This window comes from Carlito syrichta, unplaced genomic scaffold, assembly GCF_000164805.1.
Source record: "Carlito syrichta isolate Samal-C Ts95f unplaced genomic scaffold, Tarsius_syrichta-2.0.1 Scaffold154673, whole genome shotgun sequence".
NCBI classification, from domain to species: domain Eukaryota; kingdom Metazoa; phylum Chordata; class Mammalia; order Primates; family Tarsiidae; genus Carlito; species Carlito syrichta.
Window position 1 is genome coordinate 75352 of NW_007098769.1, and position 10433 is coordinate 85784.

Consider the following 10433-nt stretch of genomic DNA (forward strand, 5'->3'; position numbering starts at 1 on the left):
AGGCGGGGGAGGGAGGGACGGGCAAGGGCAGCCTGGAAGGAGGTGGGAGACGGGAGCCCTGGGGTGGGGGGGAGCAAAACACCACTCCACCGTTGCGGAAAGTGATTAGTTATCACTTCCACTGAGGGGATAATCATAGTTTCACTCTGTCACCCAGACTGGAGTGCAGCCTCTACCTGCTGGGGTCGGCAATCCTTCCGCCTCAGCCTTCCAGGTTGCTGGGACTACAGGTGCCTGCCATCACACCTGGCTCGTTTTTTGATTGTTTGGCAGAGACGAGGGCTTGCCAAGTTGCCCAGGCTGGTCTGGAACCCTGGGCTCAGGCCACCCTCTCGCCTCCGCCTCCCAAAGTGCTGGGATTCCAGGCATGAGCCACTGTGCCCGACTGATAATTATTTCAAAAAGAGGTCCTTCGTCTGTCGAGTAGTGACCTATCCAGTCCCATTTTTCTTCCCGACTTTTATAAACCCTGGGGTTTTAATAAAAGCATAAACATCAACTCTCAAAAAACAAGCCCTGTGAAAACTCCAGCGGTTTTTTTACATTTTCAACAAATACCAAGTGGGAGTCTTCTGAGTTTTACTCACCCTTTTCTTCTCTTCTCTCTCTTTCAGTAAGGTGTCTCTGTCCACCAGCTTGACCACCGTTGGCAATCCTGAAACGGAAGACGTCTGTGAAAAGAAGCCAGGCTCAAGGGGCTATCCCACTGTGGCCGGCCGCCCGTCCTACCCAGACACCTGCGCCCCGAGGAAGCCCCAGGCCTTCCTCACTGCTCACACAGGCAAAGCCACTCCAGGTGGGCTTGATGGTGAGCATCCAAGACAGAAACCACAGCCTCCCTAGAGGCAGCGAGCCCAGCCCAGAAGGGCAGTGTGCATTTGGGGGGGGCGGGGGGTGGTCTGAGGATCAGAAAATGACCTGAGTGGAGGGGGAAGGGGTGGCTGGTGGTGTAGGCAGGCAGTTAGACAGAAGGAGCGGGGTCATGGTGGGCCACACGGCGGGGCCGCTCTAAGTAATTCATGTGTATTTCAAAATAATGAGAACAGTTCTGGAACGTTCCCAACAAAGAAATGTCAACATTTGAGATGATGACATCCCAGCTTCCCTCATTAGATCAAGAACCACCATATGCGTGTGTCAAACAGCACACAGACCCCGTGACCAGGTACAATGATGTCCCCATAAAAATTAACCATAAAACTGTCGCAAAGATGTGTTATCAACCTAAATGGCCCTCTGCCAATCCGTGGATAATGAAACCATGGTACATATACACCATGGAATGCTAGTCAGTCGTAAAAAGGGTGAAATCATATCTTCTGCAGCAACTTGGATGGAATGGGAGACCACTATCCTCAGTGAAGTAACACAGACAAGGAAAAGCAAACACCATGTGTTCTCACTTATGGGAGCTGAGATGGGCGCGGTGGCTCACACCTGTTATTCCAGCACTTTGGGAGGCAGAGGTGAGAGGACTGCCTGAGCCCAGGGATTCAAGACCAGCCTGGCAATGTGGTGAGACCTTGTCTCTACAATAAATAAAAAAATTAGCCGGGCATGGTGGCGTGTGCCTGTGGTTCCAGCAACTTGGAAGGCCGAGGTAGAAGGATCATCTGAGCCCAGCAGGTGGAGGCTGTGGTGGCCGTGAGTGTGCCACTGCACTCCAGCCTGGGCGACAGAGTGAGACTCCAACTCAAAACAAAAAAATTAGCCAGGCATGGTGGCATGTGCCTGTAGTTCCAGCTACTAGAAGGCTGAGGCAGAAGGATCCCTGAGCCCAGGGTCAAGGCTGTGGTGGCTGTGAGCGTACTCCTGCACTCTAGCCTGGGCATCAGAGATCGCAACTCAAAAGAAAATAAGTAAGTGGGAGCTGACCTCAGGGTCTGCAAAGGCACAGAGAAGAGGGTCACAGACACGGGAGACTCAAAAGGGGGAGGGAAAGGAGAGAGGCGAAGACCACCTACGGGGTACAGCATGCACAGGAGGGGTGGGGGTGCACGTGAGCCCAGAGGATACGCTGCAGTCATGTCACCAAAGCCCGTGTGTGCCCCGAGGCGAGTGAAATAAAGAAGCAACGATGATGATGGTGACAACGTTCCATGCAGCAGACCCCACACGAAGTCGGAGGATGAGCAGGACAACCCAGGTCGCAGGCTGTCCTCAGCTGCGAGGGCGCGAGGGAGGACATGGCCAGGGGAGGTCACACACGGTGACTTGAGGTGGCACACACGGTGGAGTGTGGCCACCCTTGTCCCTGGCCCTGGCCCTGCCCCTGTCGGGCTGATGGGCACAGGGGTGATAGGGGCACCCACAGAGACACGACTCTGGGGTTTCTCGTCCATACCCACGGGCGCGCATGGCCCCACACCATGCCCTCCCACGGCACCTTCCCCACTCTGCCACCTCCTGCCCACTCGCCCAGGTCCTTTAGCTCACCCACCTTCGTGGTCTTCAAGCCGCACCCCGAGCTCGGGCAGGACGTCGTCCCGCAGGGCATCACTCAGCTGCAGGACCTCGGGGACTGTGAGCAAAGCAGGCGGTTCCATTAGATGCGTGGGGCTGGCCACACAGAGACAGCCCCTCTTCTTGGCTGGCTGCAGAATGCCCAGAAAGCCCAGGACCAGCAATGCTCTGATGGGCCTGCAGGAGCCTTCCGAGCCCCGGCCTGGGCCCCCCATCCTGTGGTCATGCTCGAGGGAGTCCAGGAGCCCTGAGCCCCAGCACCCCGGTACAGTGACTCTCAAAGCCGTGTCCCCACAGTCCAGGGTCCAGGGCCCGAGGCCAACCTGCGCTGGGCCTGTGCCCTGCCATTACCCGAGTCCTGCAGGGCTCCTCCCTCTCCTCACACCACAGCCAGGCAGGCTGGGGACAGTCACAGCAGGCTCCCCCACCCAGCCTTGCCCTCGGAGCTGAAAGCTCTCAGGGGCTCAGTGCCAGGGAAGACCCTGGACCCTCACGGCTCTGAGCACCCACCACAAGCCAGACTCGGCTGGAGTGAAGGGTGTTGGGGACAGGTGCCAGGTCTGGGGTTGGGGGAACCCACAGCTGCTGCCGGTTTCTCACTGACACCCCCAGCCCAACCATCGGCCACAGTGTACGGAGGGCCCAGAGATCCAGGGGACAACAGGACCACACGCCTCAGCGACCCTGCCATGGGCACGGGCTGGACATCGGCACTGGGATGGCCCAGCCCATGCAGGCGGCCACCCGGAGCAGGGGCAGGACAGGTGGAAGGCCCAGGCAGCGGGGAGGGCACCAGCTGCGACGCTTCCAGAAAAGACACAAGCTGGGCTAACGGGGCTGGAAAGGATGGCAGAGCCTAGGATGGAGCTGGACTGTCCCTTCGGGCCTGGACATTCCCACTCTCCATCTGAGTTGGTTCCTCTTGGGGCCAGAGACAAAACCACCAACTGCCGACTCGCCCCTTCCCTGCCCCCAGGAAGGCGGAAAGTCAGAGACAGAGCTCTTCTGCAAAACAGTTGCTGGCAGCTCCCTGGGTCTCAGCCTCGCTTGCAGAGACCTCAGGGCGTGAAGCTCTCCCGGCCACCCGGGGAGGGGCTGGCTTTGAGGCAGGAGCCCATGTTAAGCGCCTGCCCTTCAGGCTGAAAGCAGCCCCTGGGTGGCACGCTCATCCGTAGCGCGGCAAGCCAGCATCCGTCCATCCGTGAGCACGTCACGGTGTCCTGGAGCCACAGCCAGCCCAGCCCCCAGAGGGGGATGTGACCTTCAGAGAAGGGGCCACGATGCCTCCCCCAGCCACACTCCCCAGGGGAGAGGGACGCACATGCTTTCTCACGACCCCTCTGTCCGCTGGGTCTGGACTCCCAAGAGCTGAGGGGAGTGACATGTCACCCCCTGCCGTGTGGATGCTTGTTCACTTTGCTTAAAACCCTTAAGCTGTCTTTAGAAATCTCCTTTCTCCAGCAGCCCTTGCACGGCTCGGCACAGCGGACACCAGGACTCTAAGATGGCCTCGGTCGTACCAGTGAAGGAGAAGAAACTCATGGATGTCAAACTAGGGGAGCTTCCAAGCTGGATATTGATGCGGGATTTCACCCCTAATGGCATACTTGGAGCATTTCAAAGAGGGTACCACTGCTACTACAACAAGTACATCAACGTGAAGAAAGGGAGCATCTCTGGGGTTTCTGTGGTGCTGGTGGCTTATGTACATTTCAGCTACTGCCTTTCTTACAAGGAGCTTAAACATGAGCGGCTACGCAAGTACCACTGAGGAGGGTGCACTCTGCTCTCCTGACCATGACCTCCTGGGCCCAGCGCCCCTCCATGAGGAACTTGACTATTGCTGAATCCTTTCATACCCTAATAAGAACACCTTAATCAAAGATGACTGGTACCTGTGGGGGGAAAAAAAAGAAATCTCCTTTCTACATGGCGGTATGTGACTTTAGCAAGTCACGTGTCTGACAAGGGTTTCACGTCCGGCATCTATAATCAACTGCTGCAACTTGATGGCAGAAAGAGAACCCAGTTAAAGACGTGCCTTTCTCCATGAGAGGTGTCCTGGTGCACAGGACAGGACACTCAATGCTGACAGTCATTACAGAAATGCAAACCAACCATCGTAAAATGCCACTTTGCACCTGATTGGGAGGCCACAAAAAAAAACCAAACCCAACTGGGTGTGGGGGCTCACACCTATCATCCCAGCACTTTGGCAAGCTAAGGCGAGAAGACTGCCTGAGCCCAGGGGTTCAAGACCAGCCTAGGCAACTTGGAGAGATCTCATCTCTACAATAAATAAAAAAATTAGCTGAGTGTGGTGGTGCACACCTGTAGTTCCAGCTACTTAGAAGGCTGAGGCAGAAGGAGCACCTGAGTCCAGCAGGTGGAGGCTGCGGTGGCCATGAGCATGCCACTGTACTCCAGTCTGGGTGGCAGAGTGAGACTGACTCAAAAAACAAAACAAAAAAAGATTAATTTTGTTATTTGAATTTCACTTTAATAATCGTACGTTTTTTCTTTGAGAAAGAAAAAAATCCAGTTGGGTGTGTGTGTGTGTGTGTGTGTGTGTGTGTGTGTGTTTTGAGTTGGAGTTTCACTCTGTCACCCAGGCTGGAATACAGTGGCTCACCACCCTGCCTGGACACCCACGACCCCCATGATGGGCTCTGTACAGCTGGGGGCAGGGAGAAACTCGGGTGTGACTTCCCACCACAGGGGCTCCTCAGGGAAGGAGTATGGCACAGCGAGTGACAGGGGACCCTCAGGGTGGCTGGGGCAAGGACTCTCACTCCTTGGGCCCTGCTTTCCTCTTTTGTAAGATCCTGAGGGCGGAACGCAAGGGCCACTGGGAGCTGGTGGGGCGGGCATTTCCTAGGTCCCTGGCCTGTCACAGCTGTGTGTCCCCAAGTCGGAGCTGCATAGTAGGCAAGGGACTGCTGCACACTGCTTGTTGACGTGTCTGACAATTTTTAAACACAGGCCTCCAAAATGAGACACCCAGATCTGGCATTTTCCATGTCTTAAACGACACATGCCTCAGGATCTCAAAAGATTAAGGATGGCTGTGTACTGACAGCAGGGCGCCACCAGGTGAACCCCGAGTTCAAGGCCTTTGCCTGCCACACCCTGAGCAGAACAGCAACGCCCCCCACAGAAGGCTGGCGTCCACACGGCGGAAGTCCAAGGCAGGAGCAGGCCACGCTCAGCACGCCGGCCAGGCAGGTCACCAGGGGCAGGCAGGCCCAGTGGGAACCTACAGCAGGCTTGGGCGGGGCTTGGGGGGCAGTGGGCCCTCGAAGCTGCCCTAGCTCGGAGGACCAGTGGCAGATCAGCCCTGGCCCCTCACCCATATCCCAGACCCCAGCCCCACCCAGCCCCCTTAGTGAAGTGACTCTGCCCGCGGGGGATGACTGTGGTTATGACACGGCTCGGTTTTCCAACAAGCTGGAGGCCCAAACAAATGAAGCTGGAGAACTCACACCTGCACAGCGACATGCACCTGCTGCCCGTAGACAGCGCCTTTGCACCCTCTCTGACGCCCGTGGCCACAGCAATGCAGACCCCTCGCCCGACCCCGTGGCCATGACCAACTCCTCGTCCTCACCCTCCCGTTGGCCTTCCTGGCTACATAAACCCTTAGCTTCAGCAGGAAGAGGGAAGGGTGTGGGGGTCTGGCTCCTATCAGCCATAAAATAATGGCGCCTTCTTCCCTGGTGACTGGCTTTCCATGAGGGGAGTGATGCGCCCTGGCCTAAGCCCTGGCGTTCACAGCTGCTGCCACGACTCGGGCGTACGGTGCTAATGATCGAGCGGGTCCAGGCCCGGGTGTGCCAATGCCCAGCAGTACCCGGGTAGCCCCTTGCAAGTGACCTGCCCATTGCCACCGGGAGCCCAGGGAGGAGGAGGGGCCCCACGCATGCGGCGCCCCGCTTCACCTTTCTTCTCCCGGGCAATCCTGCGCACGCCTTCCCGGAACTCCGACAGCACCTGGAGGTAGGGCATCACCGTGGCCTCCAGCTGTGGAGAGAGGGTCTTGGTTTGCAGAGGGACGCTCACCCAGTCTCTAAATGAGTCAATGCTCAACAGACACGCCAGCGGATGGGGAAGGGCCTGGGAGGCGCTGCTCGGGCACCCTCGTCCCCAACACGTGGTCCCACTAGGCGGACGCTGGACCAGAGGCACACATCAAGCTCCCCTCCTGCCTCCAGCGGGCGAGCCTGGCGACACGCTCTCAGGTCAGATGCCAGGGTCAGAAGCCTGTCCTAGCTCGCAAACAGGCTGCCTCTGGGAGGGATCAGTCCAAGGGGACCAGGGATGTCACCCCCAGACTGGGGCCTTCTGAGGCTGAGCCTGGTCTGTGTTCACACACGCGCTTGTTCAACACACCCGGCCTCCACAAGCTACCTGCCATCTACACACACACTGGCACCAACTACCACCGCAGCACTGAGGAGGAGGCCACCGACGTCAAGCCACCGACGGTTTACGGGGAGGGTAAACAAAGGAAGGCAAACCCCAACGAGGTCGGAATCCAGGAGGAGCCTTCCTGTGACACGTCTCTTACTTCTCCAACAGCACAAGAAAAGCTCTAGGCTTTGCCCGAGGTCCCTGATACCCAAAGGGAAGATGCTGGCCCATGAGGTGCCCGCTGAGGCCACGCCCGGCTTCTCACCCACCCTGCCCAAGGATGAGTCTGCCTCCTTGCAGGGGACTCTGGCCCAGGGGGGTGAAGTCGGTAGCTCACCCACCAGAGTTGTCCAGGCATGCCTTGGTGCAGGGAGGGAGGCGGCCACCCACAGTGGCCTCAGCCCTGGGAGCCTGGGGGCTCCCTGAAGCCTGTGGGCCTGTCTCAAGGGGCCGGGGCTATGCTCTTGTGCCACGGTGACACTGAGCCATGCCAGCCTTGGGAGCTGCTTTTCCTGCTCTGAAGCCTCTCGAATCTGGCCGTGATCCCTGAATGTCACACAGCGCCAGGTGTGGGTGGGTTATGTCCATGCATCCTTCCAATCAGCCGACTTCAAAGGGCCTGCCAGGCCACGGGGCGTGACATGGTACATGGGTGGGTGCCACAGCCACTGCTGCTGATGTGAAAAGCAGCTCAGTCCAGAAGCAGACTGCTCTAACCCGGAGGAACTTTCTTTTCTTTTTTTTTTTTGCGTTGAAGTCTCAATCTGTCACCCAGACTGGAGTGCAGTGGCATGCTGCTGGCCACTGCAGCCTCGACCTGCTGGGCTCCAGCGATCTTACACCTCAGCCTTCCAAGTAGCCAGAATTAATTTTTGATTTATTGTAGAGACAAGGTCTTGCCAAGTTGCCCAGGTAGGTCTCAAACCCGCGGGCTCAGGCAATACACTCACCTCGGCCTCCCAAAGTGCTGGGATTACAGGCTGAGCCACCGAGCCCGGCCTGGCATTTTCATTTTTAAAGAAAGTAAGTATCAGCTGGGCGTGGTGCTCGCACCTGTCATCCTAGCACTTTGGGAAGTGGAGGAAAGAGGACTGCTCGGGCAACATGGCGAGACCTTGTCTACAATAAAAAAAAAAATTAGTGGGGTGTGGGGGCATGTGCATGTAGTTCCAACTACTGGGAAGGCTGAGGCAGAAGGATCGCCTGAGCCCATGAGGTCGAGGCTGCAGTGGCCGGGAGCATGCCACTGCCCTCCAGCCTGGGTGACAGTGAGACTCTGACCCCCAAAAAATATATATCTTAGGATTACCTGCACAAGAGAGCCAGGGAGCTGTGGGTGTTTTCTTTCCGAAAGCAACAGGGAAGGTTCCCACACCAGAAGCCTAGAAGTTGCCACACTGAGCCCAGCGCTAGAGCTGACGGAAGGCCCACACATGGCAGGCACTCGAGGGCTGGCTTCCCCTTGGGGTTGGCCATGGGCATTGGGAGCCCAGCTGCAGGAGGGCTCTCCGCACAGCTCGTTAGGGAAAACAGGACCTTACAGCGTCCTGCATTTTCTTTGTCTTGATCACAACCACAGCTGTGATATTTAACATTCTCATCAGACAACACAAGAAAGCTCCTGATGGGCGAAGGGTGGAGTTCCTCTTAGCCAAGCCTGTCAGCCAAGGAACCTCGTGGTCAAGGAACCTACATGAATATGTGTTTCTGCCCATGTGCCAGCTGCCAGCGGACCCAGCAAGGAGCAGCCAGGGCCTGTCCCGGGTGGATTTTCCATGCACAGACCACAGGCCACAGACCCGCTGGGCGGAGGCTCTGCGGGACAACCACCCCCAACTCGCGGGCCATGGCTGGGGGGAGTTCGGGCATCTTCCCAGGTGCCTAGGCTCATGGGGATGGGTAGATGGTGGAGTATCACCCTACTCGGCGCCAACTCTGGGCTGTTTGTGAACTCCATGGCTCTCAATGGAGCACCTACTGAATACAGGTCAGTACACACGACAAGCCGGAGCGTGAGAGGTTACAACACCACACGGCTGCGGCACCCTCAAGCTAAGAGCCTTCCACACTGGAGGGGTAGTCATTCACACTCCCCCTTCCGGAGCCAGATGGGAAACTCAACCTGAGGGATCGGCCTAGAAGGGCCTGGTGTGGGAGGGACCCTGGTCTCTGCATGTCCAGAGGACTGACGGGGAGAGCGAGACCCCCATGGAGGCCCAGAGAAACAGGAGCACCGAGGAGGGCCTCAGGGTGCGCACACAGGCAGGGTCAGAGGGCGGCGGCAGCTGCACCGAGCGCGGGCAGGGGCGCTTGTGCTTAACTCACGCTGAGGCTGGATCCAGGCCCTCCGACGGGGAAGCCCAGGAAGCTCTCCTCTTCTATGGCCCCAAAGATCTAGAAAAAAGATGCAGGCTGGAGCCACGGCTGGACGAGGAGGTCTGGGTGGGCTCCAGAAGGCGGCTGTGAACCTGCTCCTCGGGGAAGGGGCAGGTGGAGGCAGCCCTACCGGGGGACCCGGACCATGAAGGGGACGAAAGGAGCGGCTCCCAGCGCTCAAGGAACCTGAGCCCAGGAACCCAGCAGGGAAGTGGCAGGGCAGGCAGGGCCCCGTGGTGTGGGTGGAGTGTGGGAGGGGCTCTGCATGGAAGGAGCTCCCACAGGTTGTGCTCGGAGCAGAGCCCCCTCCTTGGGTTTGCTTTTCAAACTTCAAGATAGGGCGGAGGGAAACTGAGGCAACGTTACGACACAGCTCAGAGCAAGGCCCGGCTCAACGAGTGCCGTTTCCAATGCACAGGACACGCGGCAGGCGCGGAGGGTACGGAGGTGCCCGGTGTCTAGGAGGCCTCGCTCCCCGCCCAGCCGCTGACCTTCAGCATGCGGGTGAGGTAGAGGGCGACGTTCTCCAGCAGGACGCGGTTGGGCTTTCTCCTGGCGGCCTTCCGGGCTGCCATGTACAAGTTGCACTGACTGACCAAGGCCCGCATCTCCTCCATGGCCGTGCGGGTGTCGATGTTGTCACAGAGGGCCTCGTGGACTGCCGCCTTCTTGTCATGAAAGCTGAGCAAGAAAGGAGGGGTGTGTCAGGCCCACGGCACGCCACAGAGACTCCCCCACGCTGCGGCCACCACCATGGGGCCACACGCCCTGCAGAATGTATACAGCGAGTGCCAGTGTCCCTGCTTCCTCCTGGGCTGGCAGGCCACAGGCCACAGGGGGCGAGGCCACAGTGGCAACGGCCACGGGGGGTAAGGTCACAGAGGGCGAGCCCAGCACAGGCCACAGACACACTCATAAGCCCCAAGCCAAGGCTCCATCTTACTTCTGATTCAGGTCCGCCTCCTCCTCTTCCCACTTTTCAAACTGCCCAGTGACGTCGACAGGCGCTCGGAGGACATCTTTCACATTCAGGAAGAACTCCTAGGGCGAGAACACCCAGTTAGCAGCGCCGGGCAACTTTCACCCAGAGCAGCTGGTCAGCTGTTCCACGGATACAATTTTATGGGTAGAGCCGGGCTCGGTGGCTCAGCCTGTAATCCCGCGCCTTTGGGAGGCTGAGGTGA

General features: G+C 58.3%; 2 protein-coding genes across 3 annotated transcripts in view; one reads left to right on the forward strand and one right to left on the reverse strand.

Annotated features, from left to right (window-relative positions):
- The window catches only part of CARS (cysteinyl-tRNA synthetase), a 48722-nt gene that overhangs the window by 3582 nt on the left and 34707 nt on the right, over positions 1-10433 (reverse strand). Inside the window, exons 14-19 of the mRNA XM_008050968.2 lie at positions 10193-10290; positions 9741-9930; positions 9199-9267; positions 6402-6483; positions 2441-2521; positions 588-655 (exon numbers count right to left, since the gene is read on the reverse strand). Of these exons, the coding sequence (XP_008049159.1) occupies positions 588-655; positions 2441-2521; positions 6402-6483; positions 9199-9267; positions 9741-9930; positions 10193-10290 (588 nt within the window). The remainder of the gene's footprint in view (positions 1-587; positions 656-2440; positions 2522-6401; positions 6484-9198; positions 9268-9740; positions 9931-10192; positions 10291-10433) is intronic.
- LOC103252336 (ATP synthase subunit f, mitochondrial-like) lies at positions 3927-4295 on the forward strand. 2 transcript variants are annotated; one of them, XM_021709050.1, is made up of 2 exons: positions 3927-4088; positions 4206-4234. In XM_021709050.1, the coding sequence occupies exons 1-2, from the start codon at positions 3968-3970 to the stop codon at positions 4232-4234; spliced, it is 150 nt and encodes a 49-aa protein (XP_021564725.1). In that variant the 5' UTR covers positions 3927-3967. The 2 variants fall into 2 exon arrangements, with proteins under 2 accessions (XP_021564725.1, XP_021564724.1); XM_021709049.1 differs by having other exon boundaries at positions 3927-4295.

Excerpts from the sequence above, each read along its gene's own strand:
- LOC103252336 (XM_021709049.1), top strand. The coding sequence starts at position 3,968 with ATGGCCTCGGTCGTACCAGTGAAGGAGAAGAAACTCATGGATGTCAAA.